The 26424-nt window shown below is 41.4% G+C and overlaps 1 protein-coding gene across 4 annotated transcripts in view; it reads right to left on the minus strand.

Moving 5' to 3' along the window:
* ITPRID1 (ITPR interacting domain containing 1) overlaps positions 1–26424 on the minus strand; it is a 67613-nt gene that overhangs the window by 16509 nt on the left and 24680 nt on the right. For all 4 annotated transcript variants that reach the window (XM_043540648.1, XM_043540650.1, XM_027826773.3 and 1 more), the window contains 3 exons: positions 20546–21135; positions 18971–19025; positions 618–700 (listed from right to left, as the gene is read on the minus strand). In XM_043540648.1, coding sequence (XP_043396583.1) covers positions 618–700; positions 18971–19025; positions 20546–21135 — 728 coding nt within the window. The remainder of the gene's footprint in view (positions 1–617; positions 701–18970; positions 19026–20545; positions 21136–26424) is intronic.

Genomic DNA, 26424 nt, shown 5'->3' on the forward strand with positions numbered 1-26424 from the left:
CACATGGTAGGTCAGAGCTAAGCTGTACGGACAGTGGGGCTTCCTTGGATACAAACAGAGGAGCTAGAATACTGATTGCAGCTGAGTGTGGGCTGGAGACAGAAAGCAAGAGAAGCTGTTGCAAATGTGGCCCTAAAGGGATGCAGAGAGACAGAGCTTCATCCGCTCAGAGCTTGAGTTTTCACATTGGGCTATTTCTGAGTGAGGAGACAGCCTGCTGTTTCTACTGTGTGCAGGGAAGACTTTCTGTAAATCTTTTGTAAATAACCTAGATTACACCAAATAATATACCTGACTCACATCATCTCTTCCTAACAGATACAACCCAGCAAAGCCCTAAATGTTGGCTGACCACTTGAGCCAAAGCGGCAACAATACAATACAGTAAGATAGGATATAGGGTAGCCGAGGTGGAATAGTTCTACAAGGTATAATTTTGGACCTTACACATAGTAGTCCATTGGGGTAGAAAGTTTTTTTGTTTATGAAAATCTCCTTGTTTTCCCCCTGTCCATCCCCCTGTATTGCTTTATTTTTCATGAACCTGATAACTTTTGGGTATTAGTTTTGCTCAAACTTTTAACTAATCTTATTGAAGAATATCACCAGCTCTTTACTTGTAAAGATAAAGGCTCCACTGGTTCTTCTAGAAATCCACTGCTGTCAGACTGGCAGCTGTTTGTTCTTGTCACCAGCACTTCTGCAGGGAGAAAAGTAGGGGAGAGAAGAAAGAGATTCAAACAGCAAGCCAGGATAAAAATCAGTAAATGCTTCTCAGTGGGTGAACTTTAAATGTTCATTCCTGTGCTAAGCATATTCCTGGTCCTAGTAGTATTGCTCTAAATCCAGTTATATGTCTACAATTAGAATGAACTATAAAGTGTGCCCAGCATAGCTGAAAATACCAGGGCAGGCATTTATTTAACAACAGGTATAAACACCACCTGCAGGTTCCATTTTACACATCTGTAAAACAAAGGTCATCATCATCTGAACACTCGACATAAACTAATGTAAATCGTCAATAAACCACTTGTCCTATTGCTTCGTTATTTCACTTGCTAAAATTGTTGACTTTTGACTATTTCTTGATTATAAGCACTTTGGGTCAAATCCTACTCATCCTACTCACATGAACAGTTCCAATGATTTCAAGGGACAACTCTCATAAGTAAGGTGAGAGGGAGTTGGCACGTAAGACTATAAACCACATAAGTCTAGACTGAGATACCTTAAAACTTGTTATTTGTTACCGTGCCAGCACAATTTTGTTTCTCAGTGAATCCGAAGGAGATTAAAGCACCATTCATTCTCCATTTCCGTGCATACAGAATGAGGCCAAAATTTTAAAAGTAGTGAGTGATTTGGGTTCCTCACTTGTCAATGGCTCATCTTACAGGTGCCAACTTGGGCACCCAGAAAATGGAAGCAATCAAAATCAGTGGCCACTTTTTGAAAATTAAGGCACTAAGGACAACTGTTTTCTCAGATTTTTTGCTCTCCTCACTTGGGCAGAAGCCCTGACTCCCCCAACATTTACTCCCTCACTGGCCTGGAAACACTTCCTTGTCTGGTCTGAGTAGATCAAATGTTAACACTCCCTACCCTTTCCTCCAATGAAAAGTGCTGCCAAATGCCTAACAGGATGTGGAGAACTACCCATTCTCTGCCTGTCCCCACTGCATGGCCTGTGACACTTCCCTGCAAGGAGCTACTCTGTTTTTCCTGTCAATTCATCTCCATCCTGATCTCAGCTCCTGATGTAACCTGCTTCTTCCTTATTGGCTCCTGATCTGAGGGAGCAGTCAGGAAACCACAATAACGGATAGCAGGATTGCACACCAAGGCAAAATGGGGTTCCCAGGAGTGGAGTCATTCTGGACTTACTCCAGGCAACAATTCTGATCCAGCCCAGCCTCCCAACAGCTACATAACCCTCCCTTCTGTCGAACACAACACTTCCCACAACCCATGGAAATCAGCCATTTTCATCCCATTGTATGTGAAGCTAGTTACCTAAGGGTTAATTCACTGTTCTAAAAGCCATTGTAATTCCAGGGCAAGAACAATTAATACTCATTTTTGTGCATTAAGAAACATAAAACGCAGGAACACAAAAAGATGTCTTCACCCAATAGCCTATAATGAAATGTTTAATATATTCCATTTTGATGCTTGAACTAAAAAAGAGTGGACAGTATTTGTAAGTGAAGGCAATTGTAAAATCAAGACCAGACCATTGGTTAAATATTACAAATTCATAAACTATGGTATCTGTCTTCTTGTCACCAGTAGATAAACTGTCAATTTAGCAGTTGTTGCCTGATTTCAAATGGGAATTGCCTGCTTGTATCCTCCACAGTCAATAATTTGCATCAAGATTGCTCCAAAATTTCTGTTTTATGGGTGGTCTCCAAATCACAGTTCAACTTCTCCCATGAGAAAAATATTCCACCACTTCTCTAAACTTTTTTTTAACAAGCTGTTTCAATTACCTTTTACACCTTAGCCAGCTGCTGCTGCTGATGTATCCTGCTGTCCTACATCCATTCACATTTATCAATAAAGAAACAAAAGCAGAGCATCATTTTTAAATGTAGTAATTTTTCAGTTGCTGTATTCCCAATCTGAATTAGACTCAAACTGATGTCCTATATGAAAAAGACTCCCCATGCCAGATAGGGTCAGTCCACTGTAAGTTTGGAAATTCACACTGCTGTTAGAAGAACATATTATTTCGTGTTACCTGTATTTGTTTGGGAGTTGTGATTATAAAGATGTTTATTCTTCTGCTGTTGTATGCGGGTTTTATAGGCAACTCATTGCTATTGGGAATTACATGGAGGAATCTTAAAATTAATAGAAGGCTCAACCTTTTAGGCCCCCCCATCTACCTAGTTTGTTGTAACCATGTCATCACACTCTTGTATGACCCAATTTACAACAAATTGCATTGAGTTGCATCCCCATAGCACTTTTCCCCCAACACAGCCATCAAATACTCAATCATGTTTGCACATCACCACTTATTATGCTACCTACCCTTGTTTGTAGCCATAAAAAATCTAAGAGTCCCTGAAAGGCGTGCACACAAGATGCACCAGCCAGATGTGAAGCAATGCACTGTGGGATAACCTTAATGCACGGGAGGAGGATAGAAGACTGACTGAGCTGTCTAGAGGTCAAAGTACAGCATTACAACCTAGCTATATAGGAAGACAACCATGTGCCTGCCTAGCCTGTTGGCAAGGATTACACATGCCTAGGTGCCATGATTTCCAACAATATATTAACTATGTTGAGTGTGGAGACAGAGCCAACCACATCACTAAGGGGTTACAAACTGTGATATAGACGAAGGCTTAATGTCCATTTTGTGTCCAAATTCCATTTTCTACTGTTTTGTAGTTTATTTAAATAAAAACTCTTTAGGACTGTGGTCTGAAAGCACCCATGGCTTGTTTAGGACAGAATGGGGGGCGGGGAGGAAAGAACTGCACGTTCAGGTCAGGTTACATCAAATCACTGAAGTGACAGACTTATTGCAGGAGTTCTATAAGTGAAGACATAAAATTTTGCAAAGATGAGACTTTCTCTCTTGTTGGCCAACTACTCAGGTTTTTCCTTTGCTTTTATTCAGGCCAATATCTCTTTTTCTTCAGTGAGAGTCTGCCTATGACAAGACTACGTAAAATCTGAATATGAAACTCAGGGTATGGGCTCAAGGTGAGAATGGATTTTTTTTAAGAGATTACTGAACCATTTCCAAACCATTTTAACTTACACATCATGCATTTGGGAGAACTGGGACACATTATTGTTTTCGGGAAGAGGGGTTGCTTTGCAGTCTGTGGTCTTGTCAAAATTGGAAAAAAAATTTAGAATCATAGAACCATAGGGCTAGAAGGGACTGCAAGGGTCATCTAGTCTAACCCTCTGCCAAGATGCAGGATTTGTTGTGTCTAAAAACCATCCAAGACAGATAGCTATACAGCCTCCTTTTGAAAACTTCCAGTGAAGGAACTTCCATGACTTCCCTAGGCAGTCTGTTCCATTATTCTACTGTTCTTACAGTTAGGAAGTTTTACCTGAGATTTAATCTAAATTTGCCGTGCTGTAGTTTGAACCCATTGCCTCTTGTCCCACCCTCTGTGGCAAGAGAACAAACTTTTCTCCATCTTTCTTATGGCAGCCTTTCAAGTATTTGAAGACCACTGTCATGTCACCCCCTCAATCTCCTCTTTTCCAAACGAAACATACCCAGTTCCTTCAGCCTTTGCTCATTCATTTCATCCCTTTGATCATCTTTGTCACTCACCTGTGGATCCTTTCCTGTTTCTCTACATCCTCTCTACATCTTGATGACCAAAACTGGATACAGTACTCCCGCTGAGGCCTAACCAGCATCGAGTAGAGCAGTACTATCACCTCCTGTGACTTGCATGCTATGCCTCTGTTAACGTAATCTAAAATTGCATTTGCTTTAAGTAGCTATTATGAGGTAGCTGACTCTGTGTGAAACATCACTTAGCACTTAATGTAGACAAGGTTTAATGTTTAATGTCTTTACACTTGAGTGAACAGTTAGAGGCATCCATTCGCAGAAGCTACTAGATCGCACACCCTGGTTCTCATGGGTGACTTTAATTTTCCTGATATTTGCTGGGAGAGCAATACAGCGGTGCATAGACAATCCAGGAAGTTTTTGGAAAGCGTAGGGAACAATTTCCTGGTGCAAGTGCTAGACGAGCCAACTAGGGGGGGAGCTTTTCTTGACCTGCTGCTCACAAACAGGGAAGAGTTAGTGGGGGAAGCAAAAGTGGACGGGAATCTGGGAGGCGGTGACCATGAGTTGGTTGAGTTCAGGATCCTGACACAGGGAAGAAAGGTAAGCAGCAGGATACGGACCCTGGACTTCAGGAAAGCAGACTTCGACTCCCTCAGGGAGCGGATGGGTAGGATCCCCTGGGGGACTAACATGAAGGGGAAAGGAGTCCAGGAGAGCTGGCTGTATTTCAAGGAATCCCTGTTGAGGTTACAGGGACAAACCATCCCGATGAGTCGAAAGAATAGTAAATATGGCAGGCGACCAGCTTGGCTTAACGGTGAAATCCTAGCGGATCTTAAACATAAAAAAGAAGCTTACAAGAAGTGGAAGGTTGGACATATGACCAGGGAAGAGTATAAAAATATTGCTCGGGCACGTAGGAATGAAATCAGGAGGGCCAAATCGCACCTAGAGCTGCAGCTAGCAAGAGATGTCAAGAGTAACAAGAAGGGTTTCTTCAGGTATGTTGGCAACAAGAAGAAAGCCAAGGAAAGTGTGGGCCCCTTACTGAATGAGGGAGGCAACCTAGTGACAGAGGATGTGGAAAAAGCTAATGTGCTCAATGCTTTTTTTGCCTCTGTCTTCACTAACAAGGACAGCTCCCAGACTGCTGCGCTGGGCATCACAACATGGGGAGTAGATGGCCAGCCCTCTGTGGAGAAAGAGGTGGTTAGGGACTATTTAGAAAAGCTGGACGTGCACAAGTCCATGGGGCCGGACGAGTTGCATCCGAGAGTGCTAAAGGAATTGGCGGATGTGATTGCAGAGCCATTGGCCATTATCTTTGAAAACTCGTGGCGAACGGGGGAAGTCCCAGATGACTGGAAAAAGGCTAATGTAGTGCCAATCTTTAAAAAAGGGAAGGAGGAGGATCCTGGGAACTACAGGCCAGTCAGCCTCACCTCAGTCCCCGGAAAAATCATGGAGCAGGTCCTCAAGGAATCAATCCTGAAGCACTTACACGAGAGGAAAGTGATCAGGAACAGTCAGCATGGATTCACCAAGGGTAGGTCATGCCTGACTAATCTAATAGCCTTCTATGATGAGATTACTGATTCTGTGGATGAAGGGAAAGCAGTGGATGTATTGTTTCTTGACTTTAGCAAAGCTTTTGACACGGTCTCCCACAGTATTCTTGTCAGCAAGTTAAAGAAGTATGGGCTGGATGAATGCACTATAAGGTGGGTAGAAAGTTGGCTAGATTGTCGGGCTCAATGGGTAGTGATCAATGGCTCCATGTCTAGTTGGCAGCCGGTGTCAAGTGGAGTGCCCCAGGGGTCGGTCCTGGGGCCGGTTTTGTTCAATATCTTCATAAATGATCTGGAGGATGGTGTGGATTGCACTCTCAGCAAATTTGCGGATGATACTAAACTGGGAGGAGTGGTAGATACGCTGGAGGGCAGGGATAGGATACAGAGGGACCTAGACAAATTGGAGGATTGGGCCAAAAGAAACCTGATGAGGTTCAATAAGGATAAGTGCAGGGTCCTGCACTTAGGACGGAAGAACCCAATGCACAGCTACAGACTAGGGACCGAATGGCTAGGCAGCAGTTCTGCGGAAAAGGACCTAGGGGTTACAGTGGACGAGAAGCTGGATATGAGTCAGCAGTGTGCCCTTGTTGCCAAGAAGGCCAATGGCATTTTGGGATGTATAAGTAGGGGCATAGCGAGCAGATCGAGGGACGTGATCGTTCCCCTCTATTCGACATTGGTGAGGCCTCATCTGGAGTACTGTGTCCAGTTTTGGACCCCACACTACAAGAAGGACGTGGATAAATTGGAGAGAGTCCAGCGAAGGGCAACAAAAATGATTAGGGGTCTGGAACACATGACTTATGAGGAGAGGCTGAGGGAACTGGGATTGTTTAGTCTGCAGAAGAGAAGAATGAGGGGGGATTTGATAGCTGCTTTCAACTACCTGAGAGGTGGTTCCAGAGAGGATGGTTCTAGACTATTCTCAGTGGTAGAAGAGGACAGGAGAAGGAGTAATGGTCTCAAGTTGCAGTGGGGGAGGTTTAGGTTGGATATTAGGAAAAAATTTTTCACTAGGAGGGTGGTGAAACACTGGAATGCGTTACCTAGGGAGATGGTAGAATCTCCTTCCTTGGAAGTTTTTAAGGTCAGGCTTGACAAAGCCCTGGCTGGGATGATTTGATTGGGGATTGGTCCTGCTTTGAGCAGGGGGTTGGACTAGATGACCTCCTGAGGTCCCTTCCAACCCTGATATTCTATGATTCTATGATTTGGTCCCTGTGTTGTGGGTCAACTCTAGGCCTATGCACCACTTCATTTCACTTCAACCTTCAAAACAGGGCTGATGAATGAGCCCTCAGTTGAGGATACACCTTATGCTGGCTCTTTGCACAGCAGTGGATTTTACTTCCTATGAATACTGTGGTAACTAACTTTCTTGCCAATGATAACTGTAAATTATTTAGTGGCTACCACTGTAAGCAGGCTGTTAGCATTTCAATAAATTCCCCTGTATCATATATAATAATGCTGGCCTACACTAGGACACTGACACTTTGATAGCCCCTTAAATCAGAATTACTCAGTACACCAGGTTTCTATCGAGCATACAGATTGAGTATTCAAGATAGTTTGGCCCACTCCACATGAGCAGCTAAACTTTCTCAACAATGGTTGAAGGTCACCCAAAGGGGCACAAATTATTGCCAGCAACGGTCATTCTCCTAGGGCTGGTCTACACTAAAGCTGTAAGTCGACCTACGTTATGCTATTTCAGTTACGCAAGTTACGTACCTGAAGTCAATGTAACTTAGGTCGACTTACAGCGGTGTCGACACCGCACTGTGCTGACAGGAGACGCTCTCCCACCGACTTACCTTACGCTTCTCAGGGAGCTAGAGTACAGACGTCGATGAGAGATTGCTCTGCCATTGACTTAGCTTGTCTTCACCAGACCCACTAAAATCGACACCGCTGCATCAATCGCAGCAGTGACCTCAAATGGGTGTTGTGTTTAATAATGCAAATAATGCTGGGTGAATGCAGCAAAAAAGTATCCAATACTATTCACATGAATTTTAAAATAAATTCACTTGGGCCATGATCACACCTCGTTTGTCTTTCATGAGCATTTGAATACTTAAGATTTATGGGCACAAATATTCATAATTTTTGAAGTTGAATGAATATTTGAAGAAACTGAATTTTAAATTCACACATATGAAAATGCACATCAAAGTGCTCACCTGCCCATCCAGTCACAGAAGAGAAAAAATACGAGGTGACTTATCTGCCCAACAGCAAGCAAGCCATGTGGCTCAAATTGTAAATATGTGTGATTAACCCACACAGTGTACATTTTTCTAAAAAATATCCAGCACATATATTTGACTAATAAATACATTCCAAGAAACAGAGATCAGGGATATTTTGTAAGGGGGAAAAAAAGGCTGAAGGAGTCCTTCTGAATTATTCAGTCAGCTGTATTTGTAAAGCACTTTGCAGTCTTTCACACAAAGCTCTCAAGGTATTTGCATAATTATAAATCATGACTTTCTCCTCATCTAACCCGATTCAGCAGGATACGTAAGCATATGCCTAACTCTAAGCAGTGAGTAGTCCCAGTGTAACTATGGTAAGCTACGACTGTGATGAAATTCAGGTCCCTTGCAGCTATTACATGGTGGTGGTGGATCTTGAATGGCAACATTTGATTACAGATTGGATGTTCTCGTTTCTAAAAACGTATATATAAAAAATCAAACAAGCATGAAAACAAATTAGAGTGACTTGTAAAAAATTAAAGCTCAGGTTTTAAACTGACTTTAGATGCCTAACTTAGGCACCTAAACCATATATAGGTCACTTTTATATAGAAGCCTATCTTCAAAGGTGCCAAATATCAAAACTCTAACAGAAGAAACTGGGCATAGGCACTGACTCCGTGGGTGCTCTGGGGCTGGAGCACCCATGGGGAAAAAATGTTGGGTGCTGAGCACCCCCTGGCAGCCCCCCCGATCAACTCCTCCCATCCCCACAGCACCTCCCACCCGCCACGATTCACCGAGTTCAGGAGGCTTTGGGGGGAGGGGGAGGAGTGAGGACATGCGGCGGTTGGGGGAGGGGTCAGAACTGTGTGCGAAGAAGCGGGGCGGGGTGGAGCAGGGACGGGGAGAGGCAGGGTGGGGATGAGGCCTTGGGGGACGGGGTGGAGTGGGGGCAGGGCTTCAGGGGGTCATGCACCCCCTAGCACTTTGGAAAGTCGGTGCCTGTGAAACTGGGAGTTTGGCACCTTTGGAGATCAGGTCTCTTTTAGTACCCCCCACCTCCATAACCTACTTAAAGCAGGACACTTTAGGTGCCTCACTTAGGTACAAAGTTTGCAAATGTCAGTCTTAATATTTACCTGCAGGAGTGCACTTCATGATGTCAAGACAAAACATTGTGGTACTTAAAATGCAGGTTTTTGTCTTGAAGGATGGACAAAAGAAATAGTCTACTAAAATCAGAGCTGTATTAACTTTGGAATAGGTACTGACTATGCCTCATTTATACCCCCCAACCCTATCGGTGGCAGATGTTGCAGATTCCTGTGGTGTCTCTGCCCCATCTATGTACTGTAATACCGCTGGCTAGGTTTGTATATCATCTTTCACCACAATAAAACCTTACCTACAGCATCTATCAACAGGAAATTCCTACCCAGTTATGTCCCACTATCTCCAAACCAACCTGCTATATCAGGGCTGAGTAGATCCGATTATTCTTATTAGTTATTTGTATTGCCATAGTGCCTAGGAGCCCCAGTCATAGACCAGGAGCCTATTGTGCTAGGCACCGTACAAAGAACAAAAACACTGTCCCTGCCCCAAAGAGTTTGCAATCTAAGTGTGAGATAAGAGATAACAGATGGATACAGACAGACCAATGGGGAGACTACAAGGAAACAATGAGACAATATTGCTCAGCATGATAGGCAGGGAGCTCAGTGCAACCTAATTGCTATCAGAACATCACTCGGAGAAGATTAAAGTAACTAGAATAAAGGATAAAGAATCATCTGTATCCAGACTGATTGATACTCCACACTCTTCTGTTCCCCGAACTGCTACAACCAAATCTAGTAAAACTCCCCTGGAATAGTTATTTGTTGTCAGATATACAGTGGGCTTACAACTATTATCTGAGCCGAGGCCTCTTCGCAGTCCATTGGAGTTTTGCACAGTACAAGAAAATATTTCATCTAGGCATCTGGATGAAAAAATAAAAAGATAAACAGCTTACAGATAAGCATGTGGGCTCCTCAGGTATGTGACCAAAATGTCTTTCGCTAACCTGGGCTGCACATCTGCAGGGCAGCTCCACATCACTGCCAAAATGGGGGAGTGCAAAACTGCCACAATTGCACATTCTGCCTACTCTAAAGGGCTGTTTTTCAGCTGTTCTGAGTACTAATATCCATGCCATGCACACTTAGTGTCACTGAAATACAAAACAGCAAGTTTATGATTCAAACATATTTTCTGAAGCATTTAAAAACTTTTATTTTCGCCACTGCAGAAGTAAAAATGTACAGCTTGGATGGTGCTAGCAAATCTTTGTTTATATTTACTTTTTCAATAGAAACAATATGAGGCCCAATTCTACAACCCTCTCTCATGTTTATAGTCTGTCGCCTTCTAGGAATGCCCATTTCAATGGGATTTATCACCGGAGTAAGGGCTGCCCAACTAAACGCATCGCCATATGACTAGACCTGACAAACAGAACAACATGCATCAGCATAGGAGAATGATCACCAGGTGGCAGCAGCAGACAAACCAAAAACTTCAGTTTTCAGTGCTGGAATAAACGACAGTTTTTATTAATGCCCTTCCACTGATCTTTGTTTTAAACAAAACTATAGTAGAAGTTAGATAAATCCTCTTATCTGAAACCCACATTATAGGAAACTGGGTTATGTGCCCCATGATGCATCAGTTACATCCTATTCAAAATGCAGGTTAGCTAGATAAATTCCATGTCCCCTGTCCCATTTGGATTACGTGAGATTCTTGTTTAAATTAGCATACACAGTATTACAGAATCATAGGGTTAGAAGGGACCACAAGGGTCATCTAGTTTAACTCCCTGCCAAGATGCAGGATTTGTTGTGTCTAAAAACCATCCAAGACAGATGGCTCTCCAGCCTCCTTCTGAAAACCTCCAGTGAAGGAGCTTCCACTCCCTAGGCAGTCTGTTCCATTGTCCTACTATTCTTAAAATTAGGAAGTTTTTCCCGAGATTTAATCTAAATCTGCTATGCTGTAGTTTGAACCCACTGCCTCTTGTCCTGCCCTTTGTGGCAAGAGAGAACAACTTGTCTCCATCTTTTTCATGGCAGCCTTTCAAGTATTTGAAGTCTGCTATCATATCCCCCCTCAATTTCCTCTTTTCCAAACTACCCAGTTCCTTCAGCCTTTGGTCATATGGTTTGCAATGCATCCCTTTTATCATCTTTGTCACTTGCCTCTGGATCCTTCCCATTTTCTCTACATCCTTTCTATGCATTGGTGACCAAAATTGGACACAGTACTCCAGCTGAGGTCTAACCAGCTCTGGACAGAGCAGTACTATCACCTCCTATAACTTGCATGCTATGCCTCTGTTAATGCAACTTAAAATTGCATTTGCTTTTTTTGCAACAGCATCACACTGTTAACTCATGTTGAGTTTGTGATCCACCACATATTATCAGTATCATACAAAATCCTGTACCAAACACAATTATTATTATTATTTATTTGTATTTTGGTATTGCGTAGGAGCCCCAGTCATAGGCAAGAACCCTGTTTGTGCTGTACAAACACAAAGCAAAGAGACAAGTTCCTGCCCCCCAGAGAGCTTATAACAAGAATAGAAAACTTCAAGGCACCCAGGGTCCCCAGAGATCTTGCTGTATAATTATTCTACTTTTACTAAAGAACCCTCTTACCCTCCTTCTCAAACAGTCTGGCCTGTTATTCTTTCTGTTATCACAGATAACACTGATACATCTAAGATGTCATGTACATTTTCAGTTATATGGTGGCTATATTGTAGATAATTGTGCAATTTTCTCTCCTTTTTTCTTCCCCCCACTGTACATGCTATTATTTATTATCGCATGTTTTTATAAGACACCCATCACCGTGGTATAGCGGCACGCTTCACATAACTTGAAAGGGAACTATATTTTCCACATATAAGGAGCAAAATGTATTTAGTTATTTTGATTTAAAAGTGATTATCCCAAGCTCTAAGCATTTCATAAGATTAAATCATGCAGAATAAAAATAAATGTACACAACATCCTGTAAACTAGCCATATAACAACCACAGAATAACTACCACATCACCATAGCCATCAGCCTTCAACCTATTCCCACCCAAAACACCTGAGAAATTAGGCGCTTTGCATCATGTTCCTCATGAGCCCTATGCTTTAGAAAATAGTGAAATGGCTAGGGCGCTCTCTCTCTCTCTCTCTCTAAAAGCATATGCTTACATAGCTCACATTTAGTAGAAAGCCTTGGTGAGGAGTGGAACTGGTTGAAAAGTTTCTCTAGAACAACTTTGTAAATGAAGAAAATTCTGTTTTTCTATAAAAAATAAATGAGCATATGCCTTGTGTGTTTTCCAACCCCCCCAGAATTGTAGAAGGAAAATTTAGATGAAAATGGAAAAAATGTTGTTTAATTAAAATTTTTTATGGGGAAAAAAATATTTCCCAACAATCTCGAGTGAACAAAATGTTGCAACTTACTAGAAAGGCCAGAATTGAGTTCTGCAAACTTCAGAAGCGGGGGTTCCTTACTGAAAATACCTCATCTTTGGCTCCAGCAACCACACCCGTAGGGCAATTGGGTCAGAGTGAGAGCGAGAGAGTATTGTTTTTAAGGTATCGGGGGTGGGGTCATTTTAGGTTTGATGATACTGCCCAACACTTTGAATTTCACACATTTTCACTGGGAATAGTCCAGGGCACAGGTGTGATATGCTCTGACAACCGATTTCACTCAGAGGGTAGGCAGCTGCTTTCTGCACTAGTCAGAGCTTCTGAGGGGCTTTCTTGCTTAGTCATAAACAGACTGCATTGGCAAGTCTAGAAATAATGAAGGTGTGAATGAGCAATGTGAGATCTGCCTTTTAGAGAAAAGGTTTTAGGTAGTGATGCATGATCAGAATTATTTCTAGCCCTTGATACAATTTGGGAGTCTAAGAGAAGTGATTAATCTAGCTAAACCCTGAGATTACAGCCCACTTTGGCAATGGTCTTTTATCCTCCTTCAATTGATGGAACAGCTTTAGACTTTGCCAGGTCCTCCCTGTATTTTTCCTTGCCAACCAGCATCACCTCCATCTTATTAGTAATTGAGCATCAGCCAATTGGCTTTAATCCATCTTCCAATCCCTGCCAAACTTCGGGAGAGCCTGGTGATGGCTATGTCTGGTTCTGATGAAAATGAGATGTAGAACTAAGTGTCATCAGCATACAGATGACATTGCAGATATTATTTCACAATCTCCCCAAGTGGCAACTGCAGAGAGATATGAATAAAAAGAAATGACAGGACGGAACTCCTGTGGGATTCAACAGCCGAGTGCCCTGATTAAGGAGGAGGAGTCACTCGAAACCAGCCTATAGAATCACCCCAAACAGAATGAACATTCCCCCCTTCCCTGCCAGGTCCAGTAACACTCTGCTAAATGGTATCAAAAACCTCTGAAAGGTCAGCATGGATGACTTGATATGAAGCTCATCAGCGAATGCTATTAGCTCTGTTTCTATGCTATTGTCCAGCCAGAAGCCTGACTAGAAGGGGATTTAAGGACTTCAGGATATCAGATTTCGGGTTAGACCCATCATGGCCCTCTCAATGATCTCAACCAGAAAGAAAAGGCTCAGCAGCAGCCCGCAGTGGACAAAGCGATGTTAATTCTTTGGGGCCGGGAGCATTTTTTGTTCTGTTTGTATGGCATCTAGCGCAACGGGGGCCTAGGACATGAATGGGGCTCATAAGCATTATCACAGCACATATAAGTCACAATATTGGTGTCCATTTTTTTAAGTATGTTTGACCACAATTTGTTCGCAACTTCCCTGCAGCTTTCCCTCTCTGAGGGAGGGATTAGATCCAAATCACAATAGCTTACAATCACTTAAATACCTCTTACTAGAATACTGCATAAGACTCATTTGGAGGGTGGGGCTGAGGCAGCACAGCAAATCCTTGTTCTTTGACCCAGTATCCACTTTGACCCTAGCTCCACAGAGGTCATTCTGAATCTGTTGGAACTTCTCTGTGAAGAACTCAAGTTCCTCAGAGCAGAAAGAAGCCACCCAGAAGAGTTCCACTGTTCAGCATGTCCACTGCGGTCATCACAGAGGACAGGAAAGCCCACCTATCTCCCACAACAGCTATAGCAAAGTAACAGTCGTATAGAAAATATTTGGGACCGAGTCACTCCATTACACCATGCTTACGCAGAAATAATTCAACTGAAGTTAAGGGAATTACGTCAATGTAAAACCCATGTAACAGAGTGGAAAATCAGCCCCCTTTATGTCACAGGCAACAAGATCCATCACTGGATTTCCACCAGCAATGCTCTCATTTCCTTCTCTCTCACCCCATCTGTTGGAGGTCATTACTACACTAAGGTCACCTGTCAGGACTGTTCAGAAAGTGGGGACATTTAAGGACCATAGTGTAAATAGTCACAGTGTGACAGTTCTAGTGGTAACCAGGACTGTGAATTACCTTGTTACCCCCTTCCGCTGGCGAGAAGGAATCTTTCTCACGGTAGCTGGCTCTTTGTTGTTACTATTTTGCTAAATATTAAAAATGATGAGAGGCAACAGGAATATCCGGATGCTAGCAGAAACATGGAAATAAATGTGGATTCCTTTCCCATACTCGTGGTGGCATGGAGCAATCAATGCCATGCACGTTACAATAAAGAAGAAACAGGATTCACACGGTTGGAACACAGTCAATTAAGAAAAATACTGATTGCATTCTGGAAATATTCCCATGGTGCCACACTGTATGTGGAGTTGGTGGGTAGGAGGAGTGAAAGTGTGATAATTAAAAGAATTGCTACTTGATAAGTCACAGGAGCTAATGTGTTAGCTTAGCATTCTGGGAAGCTAGAATGTTCCCAGCTGCTGCGAAGACGGAGTATAGTTTGATCCCTGGCACCATTCGTTGGGACAAGATGAATCACAAATGCTCTAATAGTGAGTTTCCATGTCACAGTGTACCAGATGGAGGTGGTTACTTCCCTGATTGATTGCCTTTTGGGCTACAAAGAGGTTTTCCAGCAGGCTAATGCCTTTATGTTGGCACACAACCTTCAGGGATCAGCAGGTCCTTCTTTGGTCAATACCACATTGGAATCCTTGCATAGCAATAGTATGGCTCCCCTAATGGGGAAAGGCATTGAGGAGTAAAGAAGAAAGAAGTGGAAGTGAACGAATGCAATATTGTACAAAAATAAACCTCAGATCCCTTGCATCCCTAATAGACGTTGCTGCAAATGAATCTTCAGACACGTGCTGAGTTAACGGGCATGAACAACAACGAAACATCCTTTAGTTAAACCCAGTACTTTACAAAGGCTAATTGAAAACGGAAGGAACGATGGGGGGTAGAGAGAGAGAGAACAGCTCTATTGTCAAGTATCGAATATGAAATCCCTGCAACAGATGAGTTTACATGCAAGCCTGCACCTCATCAGGGCAAAGATACAGTGGAGTTATTTCCCTCAGAACACAACAGCACCAGTCCCTTGCACTGCCCAGCTAGCTTTCTCGACTGTGAGCTTTAGAATATAAACAGCCAATAAGTAAGAGCAATAACTATAGCTTCCTGCTGGGAGCTAACTCTGCCTGTCATGCATTTGCTGGGTCCTAATACAGGACAGTGAATAAAGCTTCATTACAGAACAATGGAGTTAGCTGCCAGAGCCTACAGATTTGAATAAACAACAAATAAGCAACATCTGCTCCAGCATATGTGTATGGTAAAAAAAAAAAAAAGTCACAAAATAAAAGAATTTGTAAATGCCAAAAGCAACACTAAACTGCCAGTGCTACTGTAGAGCGAATTTTTAATTGCACATGCATACAGGCAGGCTGTGGGTATTAGTCTCACATATGTCTGGTTGCTGCCAACCTGGGAGTATAGATGAATTTAATTAAATAAGGATTATCCCTGCTCCCCAGTACAATTACTTATTTATAACAATGATAAAATTGCCTAATAAAAAATTGTAATATTTTTTTTAAAACAGAGCTAGAAAACACTGTTTTCCTTGTAAGTCATTCAGGGATGTTTGGGGGGTTGAGTGTCTTTTAAAATTAAGTCTCAGCATTCTGCCAAGAGAGAAAAGAAGAAGAAGAAAAAAGCCTTATCATAAAGCCTGCTGCATTTAAACAGCCAAAATCTACATGATGGAGAAATATAAAGAAGACACACAGGAGACAGGGAATTGGCTTTCATGGGGAGTGTAGAAAATTAAGCAATTGGACTAAAATTGAGGCCAGGCTACAGAGCCAAGGGAAAAGACCATTAGGGCAAGTACTTCAATAAGTCACCCATTTCTAATATGCTCCCTTTATGCAAAATACTCTGTTGCTAGTTAGCCCTACTTCTTCATCACCTAGCACTGCTTCCAGAGGTAATGGAGTGGAACAGCTTCCATTCCATCCCTGTTTTCAGAGGCTTGTAACTTATGTTTCTTACAATAGATCCTGCTGGCCAACCGAGAAAGGGGTCCCATTGTGCTAGTTACTGTACAAACACAGTAACAGACAGTCCCTGCCCCCAAAGAGATTACAATCTACATTTAAATTTGGTAACATTCACTTTTGGGGCTGTTTTCCATAACCAGGGTCCTATTCGGCAAAGCACTTCAGCATGTGGCTTTAACCATGTGCTTAAGTCTATCCCTGTCCTGGAATGCACTTAAGGACATACTTAACTTTAAACACATGTTTAAGTTCATCAGTATTCAATTTAAGTTAAGCATATGCTTACGTGCTTACGTGAATTGGGGCCTTAGGGTTAGATCCACAAAGAGGACTTAGACTCAGTGGTGCAACATTCTAGATACCTGGCCCCCAACGGAAGCCACAGTTCTGAGTTAGGTACCTAAATACATTAGAGGATCTGGCCCCATATTGTCGTCTTTGAAATTAAGACAAGTATCAATAATACCATAACGACAGAGAAAGATCAGAATTTAAATCACATGCTGAAATAACATTTTGGAACTACACCTTGTGTCACAGACATTAATATAATACTTGTACTGTTTATTTATATGATATTGGTTGGCCATTTAATTGGATGACAAAGCACTGCTGTCAGTAGAGGCAAAGTAATCACATTCTACATACTGTACCATGAAATCACAACTAAGCACATGCTTATTTCTGTGTTTTAGACCAGAATGCATGGTACCTAGTTATTCCTTTACTTACAGTGAGAACAGTATAATTATGCAATCTGGAGCAATTAATACCATTTGTCATTACATGGTACAGTAATTCACTGGAGCTGGACAAATAGTAGGAAACTCTATTTGTGAGCATTTTAGCAAATCCTGAAATGGTTTGACTGCGTTGACTCTCTGTGAATACTTGTGCAAATGAGGTTTTCTTTGCACAAATGTTGGGGAATGACTGTTCTTTGTGTGAATACCAGCATGAAGATTATGTATGCATTGGTGTGGGAGCTTGTCTCTATTTATAAAGATTCAGTTGTCATTCAGGAAGCAGAAACAAAACAATACCATGTAACTGAGGTGATTAACGCACCATGAATAGCAAACAGGGGGACCTTATTCAAAGCCCAGTGACGTCAATGGGGGTATGTCTACACTGCAATAAAAACACCCGTGGCTGGCCTGTGTCAGGTGACTAGGGCTCACAGGCCTTGGCCTGTGGGGTTGTTTAATTAACGGGTAGATATTTAGGCTCAGGCTGGCCACTGGAGAGTTCCAGAGTCCAGGCTCCATCCCGAACCTGAACGTCTACACTGCAATTTTTTAGTCCCACAAGCTCTGGTCAGGTGACAAGGGCCATTGAAGGTGTTTTATTGCAGTGTCGACATACCCTTGAGAGTCTTTCCATTGATATCAGTGGTCTTTGGATCACGCCCATAGTGAACAGCCAAAGACAGGACCAAAACAAACAATCCATAAGCTGAAATACATAATCGTTCAATAAACTCAGTATGTGGGTGTATCACTAACACACTCATTCAAACAAAAACCTGCTCACAGATCATTTGGAAACAGAAAGAAAGAAAGGCTGTCGGATAAATTATTCACTGCAAATAGTTTGATCACCTCTAGCATTTACTAAGTGAAGCTTATGCACTTGGGGTGAATTCCTGGCCTCAAGTCAACGGGACTTGTGCTATTGACTACACTGCCACCAAGATGTCACCCTTGAAGATGACAACTCTTGGGTAAATTAATGGGATGTATGGATGATTAGCATTTATGGATATCAGGCCACTTATTTATGTGACTAAATATGGATTTGCATTTAAATAATCAATATCATTCTGTGAGGCCCACCAAGGTGTCTCCCTTTATTCCTTGCTGTCTGTTCCTTGCCACTCTCAAGCTCAATTACATAATGACTCTCCCCTGCTCTGGAGTTTGTCACTGCTGTTTTGAACACAGCTAGAGGGAGGAACTTGAGAATGCGGCTAGACATTCTCCAGCCTGCTTCTCCAGCACTCCCCATCCATCTCTCTAGCAGGAAGAGCTCAGGACTCAAACTCAGGTCCTCCCACAGGATGTCAAGACACACTTCCACTTTACTGTCAGTCCAGTTTGCGCTTTAAGCCTTTAAGCACTTAATGCAGGCCCAGCCTGGCAATGAGTTGTGTATGAACAGACCTCTAGGCATACACACATATAGCCCCTTTGACTTGGTGTGCGTACTTGTAAGCCACATTATTTTATTAATGCTCGTTTGGTTGGCACATTTATAGTTGTGCATCTAAACTGCATAGATGGTAGGAGCAGCTAGAGAATGCACTCTGCAAGAGATGAGAAATTAGAAAAAATACAAAGCAAAATTAAGTTTTGTTTTTTTTAAAGCTACATTTTATTTGTTAATACCCACCTGAAGTGCTGCCATGAAGATTTCCCCCTGGAGTTTCATCCTCAAAGCTCTGGATCTGAGACAGAAAAAAAAAACCCACAAAAGCAAAAACAGCTTATTTATTATTACAAGTGTATTTCCCCTTTTAGAATTAAGAATTTCCGACTGAAATATTGTTAAATCTTCTTTCGGTGGCTCTTGTTTTTATTACTGTTTAGTATTTTAAGCCAGGATCTAGTCCTGGTCACCCTCCAACTCCCATATTTAAGTGTCAATGGACAAAGGCCCCCTACCCCTGTACTATACATTCAAGCTCTTGCCACTGAACTTGCTCAAACAAATGCCCCACAGAAAATGTGCCTTTATTAGCATAAATCAGACCTATGGGGCCAAATTCTTGCAATGAGGTGTAAAGAAGGGAAGGATTTTGCTCAGAGAATGTATTTAGAGAAGCACCCCAACCTCCTATATAGGGATTGGTGCCTCCATTGTGCTAGATGCTCTTCAAAACTCATGCGGCTAGTTCGGACCTTTTAATCCACTGTGCTGAACCACACTGTCTCAGAGAGGTGCAAGAGTGTTTCATGTGTTTCTCTGCAAGCTGGGATGGGGGAGGACAGCACCATGACCCCAACCTTGCAGTCAGGGCTTAGCATTTTTCTTAGCCACTGTAGGTGAATGTAGGCTGGGACAAAACTCTTAGAGCAAAAGAAAAAACTTGAAACAGGACTCAGATGAATGAGCCTCTTCTCCTTGGATCCAGAATCCCACCTCCCCAAGATGACCCATGAAAGTGGAAACCTTCCTGAATCTGCTGCCATCTTCTACGGAGGAGGCATGCCACCTCTCTCTTTCTCTCTCAAGTTCCAATTGTCTGTAGTGGATTGCTGGCTGTATCCTCTCCCCATTTCCTTGGTTCTTCAGGGAGACCCTAATTGTTGGCCTCCTTCCCCTATCTTTAGTCTTTGGGTGGCTGGAAAGATAAGCCTGCTCCTCTGTGCATCCTATTAGAATGGCCAGTATGGGGCAGTAGCCTTCCTGGACCTCTTTCTGCAGCAATGGGACCAGACACACTCCAGATGATCCCACTGTTGCAACTGCACACTGATCTTATATAAGACTAGGACTGACAAACACTCCAGGTTATGCTGCACCACACTGACCCTGATCCACTTCCCATTGCTCCTAAAATGTATTGACAGCAGAACATCAGGGACTAGAGCCATTCCATGGAATGTGGATCAGAGGACAAGCCATTTCTTTGAATGAGCTTGTTTTTAGGACACAGAGCTTAAGGAACAACTGCTGGAAAGCATATTGGCATTTTATACGATAGTACTTGTTGACACAATCATGGCTTTTTGAGTAACACCTGTGCCAAATTTTTTGACAGTAGTTTATACCTAAATTGAAAACCTTAAACAGTCTATAACACACAGAGAAAGGGGTCTGGCTTCTCTCCCTGGTGCAGGGATATGATGTTTGAATACATTCTACTTTAGCTCTCATCTTGGAGGAGAGAAGCCAGATCTATACTTGTATATACCATCTGTATATGCACATTGTCATTATACGGTACATAGAAATCTGCCTTACCTCTTCCATTTCAAATGAATCTGGAGGCTTGCCCTTTGTACCAGACACCCTTCTGAGCGTGTGGGTCAAGAGTAAATTGGACTCCTTCCTTGGTCTGTCTTTGACAGCCATCTCCGATGCAGAAGGAATCTGGGGCTGCTTTATAGGTATATATGACAAAACCTGAGATTTCCCTGTTGGAGACTGTGGCAGCCGGGGTAATGTCAGTGGATCATCCTCAGTGGAAGACTGTTCCTCTGTCAGACCCACCAAGGTATTATTTTCAGAAAAGCCAGTCCTGATTGCTGTGCGTTGGTCCATCTCAGCATAGAAGGGAGACTGTTCTTCTCTATCCTTGAATGACTCTGAATTTCCAGAAGCCTGAGCACTCCTTTGCAGTACTATTGCCTGTCTAGAAGCTTTTCTCAGGAAATGACCTAGCCTTCTCCGCTTCACTCGTGTGGCCTCAGCTTTGTTCCTCTGAATGTCCGTCATGCTCTTTTCTTCCCCATTACTCTCCTCTGATTTCTGTTGCTGGGTGTTAACACCATTCAGCAAAGAGGAGAAGGCACTAGTCACATGATCCAGGACTTCCAGTTGTCGAAAACGCCCTTGAGTTTGATAGAAAGGGATGAAAAGGTCCATTGTTAAAACAGAAAAGAATGATGCAGTCATGACCTAAACTAACGCTATCAGGTTACACACAGTTGTCAAGGCAGTTCAGCCTTTCCCCTCGGCTTTCTTCAGAGAGACTGGGAATTCTTCAAATAACAGGCTGCTTTGGGAAAGAAATGCTAGGGCTTCTCCAGATCCCTTTATTACGGATTCTTTTTTATCCATATTTTAAAGGCCAAATTTTGAAGAGTGGTTTCCAAAGTTCTGCAACCAAAATTTGCACGGCGTACAGAGAGAGGTGCATGAATATGGCTTTGGGAGCCTAACTTGAGACTCAAAGACTCAGCAAAGAATTTAAACATGTGCTTAAACTGAACTTTAAAGAGTGTGAGCTACACTATGGGCCCTATAATCCATGCTGGCAGTTAACACGGGATTTAAAGGGCCCTTAGTGTAAATGAGAATTACTCCCTAACTGTTTTATTGAATAGGGATGGATTTAGGTGCTTAAAAATAAACATGTGCTTAAATGCTTTGCTAAATTGGGGCCATGCATGTTACATGTATGTGAATTAAGATGAACTGTATATTTGAAACAATTGACTACCTTCTGGAGCATAATTAATTTTAAAACTTTTCACTGTTAATGAACACATTAAGGGCCTGATCCAGAGTTCACTGAAGTCAACCAGAGTCTTTCCATTGACTTCAAATGGGTTTAGGATCAGGGTTATAATGGCTTGATTGTGCAAGTCTTAAATCGGGTAGTACTTACAGAAGCAGTTTCATTGAGCTCATTGGGTCTTCTTGTGTTAATACTACTCAGCATAAGTAAGTGCTGGAGAATCAAGCCTCAGTTTCCCAAATACCATAAGCCAGATCTGATTCCAGTATTAAGACTGAATAGCGATTTGTACTATGAGTCACCCCACTGAGCTCAATTGGTCTACTCAGAGTACGGTGCTACTCACTGTGAATAAAGGTATCAGAATCAGTTCTCAAATACTTACAGTTGGCTATCATCCAAGACTCCTATAAATGTATAAACCCTTTAACTGGTAGCGATTAAGTACTGTAATTTATGTCAATAAATAGTTCACTGAATTAACCAATACAACCCCTAAAGGCTCTGTTCTTGCAAGAAGTGCATTGTCCTCCACAGACAGAGCAGAATGCACACACACAGAAGTTTCATAAGGTTCCCACAGCTTGTTAAGCTTATTAAGTCTCTGTAATTTGCTGGCAAATATTATTCCACAGCATAACAGCTCAAGGGAAATGATTTAATTTTTCATCTGTTTTATTAAAAAAAAACAAAAAACCCCAAAGAATTTTGGAGATTTCCATCATTGTAAAATGTTGTCAGGTTATTGATAAAAGGAGCTACAACACATCTGCCTGTATATTGTGTCCCAAACCCTTCCTGAGGCAATGAAAATGTCAAAAGGGCTCCTGATTCCTTGAGAAATTCACTGAGGGGAATAGATGGCAAAGTTCTAACATTCTTGGCTTCTGTGTCTCCTAGTGAGCAGCCAAATTTATTGCATGTATTCTGCATGCAAACTGTTAAAGCCGCTTCACTGATGATTAGACAACAAGGGGATATTTAACATGGATCTGAGCTGGGTCTGTGCATGAGGGACCAATATCATGACATATAATTCCTGACTGTTACCATTTCTCTCTGAGACTCATGTTTTTCCAAACATGGCGATGGCAAAATCCTCTGTAGTTAAAAATCAGGCAAAGTCTTTTTAAGGACAATGACAAAGCTTTCACTAGCTCTGGTTAAAAACTAGTCATTGGATCTATCAGTATACAGAGTACACAGTGGTATTTTGTGATATAAAGATTTTATTGGCATGAGTTTGGGATGATGGTATGACTCACTCATGGCTTTGCATATCAATGATGCCATCACATATTCTCCGAATAAAACATATATCCTCAGTATTGTACATTGTTAGGCTGTTAACTGTGTCAGGATGTAAAAATGCCAATTTCTAATCTCTTCTGAATTATTAGTGACAGAATTGTCTAACGTTTCTGATTTAAATCAGAACCACCTTTTATAGTTTGAAATAGATTGCAAAAGCAAAACAACATGTCAAAAACTATCTCAGTTTCTGACAGCTAATGAATGAATCAAATGATGAGGAAAAAGAGAAGCAAGCAATAATTCACTAATTGTGAATGTAATCAATACACAGGGTCAAATCCATCCTTTGTGTAACTACACTGACTTCAACCAAGTCACTGGAGGAACCACATCAGGCTAACATTGCTTCATTGCTTAATCCTCCCCTTGCAGGCAGCCCCATTGATTTCAGTGGGATCTCTCCAAGGAGTAATGTTTAAACATGTGAGTAAGATGAGCAGGTCTGAATTTAGCCCACATTACTTACAGAGCTTTTAGCTCTTTTCCTAAATATTAAGGACCCAACCATGCCAATCCTTACTCACTCAAGTAATCCTTGCCCATGCATGCAATCCCACTGAAGACAATTAGACTACTCATGTGAATCAGGGCCTATTCACATTATAGCTGTGAGATCCTGATAACAGTACAGTTATCCCCACAGCCATTTACAACACAGCTGAAATCTGTAGTGTAGATGAGACTAAGTCAGGGGTAGTCATTAGGCAGACTGCGGGCCAAATCGAGATCGCCAGATGCTTTTTGAATGAACCCCGAAATCTTTTTATTTACTGCTTATCATGATTGTTATTACTTTTTTAATTATTTTCTCTGGAGCCTGGACCTTGACCATCCCTTGACCAAGAAATTTGGACCTTGACAAAAAAATAATGGCCTACCCCTGCCTTAAGGAATAGAGATCAGACACTAGAATTTGCAGTTGTGTTGTAATTGTCTCAGGATAATTATGTTGTAAACAAGCCCACTGACTCAGTTATACAGCATGTGTAATTTGGTCAGTGTCTAAGAATTTGTAAGGTCAGGTCTTAAATAGCTGAGGAAAAAAACACACATTTTAGTTTATCTTTACCTAAATCCCAAGGTAAATTGTCTAGAAGACTACTATAAGGATTTAGAATCTCATAAGAGGCCATCACTGAAATGAATGAGGGGTCTTTTGAGTTTCTAGTGGTGACTGGAAATTTTCCAACAAAATGTTTTTTAAATGGAAAATGCAGTTTCTGCAAAAATATTTCCATTAAAAAAGATTACGCAAAATTGAAATGTTTATTTACCAGTTTGAAAATCAAAATGAAATATTTAATTTTGGTTCATGTCATCTTGGTTTGTCGAACTGAAATGCTTCATTTCAGATCAGCTCTGCAATGATGCATTGCAGTCTCCCCTCTGATTGAACTGCTGTGATGGATCATGGGAGTCATAAGACCACAGTATATCTGAGAGCTGTAGTCTGGCTGGGGACTCCAGCCCATAAAGAAGAATGGGTGCATGAGGCACCCAAACTACAACTCAGATGAAGCATCGTGGAAGCTCAGGAGTACACAAATGAGTGTTAAAATGAAAGGAAATTTTTTAGATTTGTGAATGTTGAAATGTTTTCTTTGGATCAAATTAAGGCTGATGATTAATCACAGTTAACTCACGCGATTAACTCAAAAAAATGAATTGCGATTAAAAAAATTAATCGCCATTAATCGCAGTTTTAATTGCACTGTTAAACTATAGAATACCAACTGAAATTTATTAAATATTTTGTATGTTTTTCTACATTTTCATATATATTTTATTCTGTGTTGTAATTGAAATCAAAGTGTATATTATTTTTATGACAAATATTTGCACTGCAAAAATGATTAACAAAATAAATAGTATTTTTCAATTCACCTCATACAAGTACTATAATGTAATCTCTTTGTCGTGAAAATGCAACATACAATTGTAGATTTTTTTGTTACATAACTGCACTCAAAAACAAAACAATGTAAAACTTCAGAGCCTACAAGTCCACTCAGTCCTACTTCTTGTTCAGCCAATCACTAAGACAAACAAGTTTGTTTATATTTACAGGAGATAATGCTGCCCGCTTCTTATTTTCAATGTCACCTGAAAGTGAGAACAGACATTCGCATAGCACTTTTGTAGCTGGCATTGCAAGGTATTTACATGCCAGATATGCTAAACATTTGTATGCCCCTTCATGCTTTGGCCACCATTCCAGAGGACATGTTTCCATGCCGATGATGCTCATTAAAAAAAATAATGCATTAATTGAATTTGTGACTGAACTCCTTGGGGCGAGAATTTGTATGTCCCCTGCTCCGTTTTATCCACATTCTGCAGTATATTTCATGTAAGAGCAGCCTTGGATGATGACCAAGTGCATGTTGTTCATTTTAAGAACACTTTCACTGCAGATTTGACAAAACACAAAGAAGGTACCAATGTGAGATTTCTAAAGATAGCTACAGCATTTGACCCCAGGTTTACGAATCTGAAGTGCCTTCCAAAATCTGAGAGGGACAAGGTGTGGAACTTGCTTTCAGAAGTCTTAGAAGAGCAACACTCTGATGCGGAAACTACAGGACCCGAACCACCAAAAAAGAAAATCAACCTTCCGCTTGTGGCATCTGACTCAGATAATGAAAGTGAACATGCGTCCGTCCGCATCATCAGCATGGACATATGTCCCCTGGAATGGTGGTTGAAGCATGAAGGGACATATGAATCTTTAGCGCTTCTGGCACATAAATATCTTGCGACACCGGCTACAACAGTGCCATGAGAACACCTATTCTCACTTTTAGGTGACATTGTAAACAAGAAGTGGGCAGCATTACCTCCTGCAAATGTAAACAAACTTGTTTGTCTGAGCGATTGGCTGAACAAGAAGTAGGACTGAGTGGACTTGCAGGCTCTAAAATTTTATATTGTTTTATTTTGAATGCAGGTTTTTTTGTATATAATTCTACATTTGTAAGTTCAACTTTCATGATTTGCACTACAGTACTTGTATTAGGTGAATTAAAAATACTATTCTTTTATTTTTTTACAGTTCAAATATTTGTAATCAAAACTAATTATAAAGTGAGCACTGTACACTTTGTATTCTGTGTTGTAATTGAAATCAATATATTTGAAAATGTAGAAAACATCCAAAAATTTTAAAATAAATGGTATTCTATTATTGTTTAACAGTGTGATTAATCACATGATTAATTGTGATTAATTTTTTTAATCACTTGACAGCCCTAGATTAAATATGTTGAAATGAAATGTTTCAACCTTTCTGAATCATAATTTTTGAACTTTCCATCTCACAAAAAATATTGACATTAACAAATTTTGG

The sequence above is a fragment of the Chelonia mydas genome, chromosome 2 (assembly GCF_015237465.2).
Source record: "Chelonia mydas isolate rCheMyd1 chromosome 2, rCheMyd1.pri.v2, whole genome shotgun sequence".
Classification (NCBI taxonomy): domain Eukaryota; kingdom Metazoa; phylum Chordata; order Testudines; family Cheloniidae; genus Chelonia; species Chelonia mydas.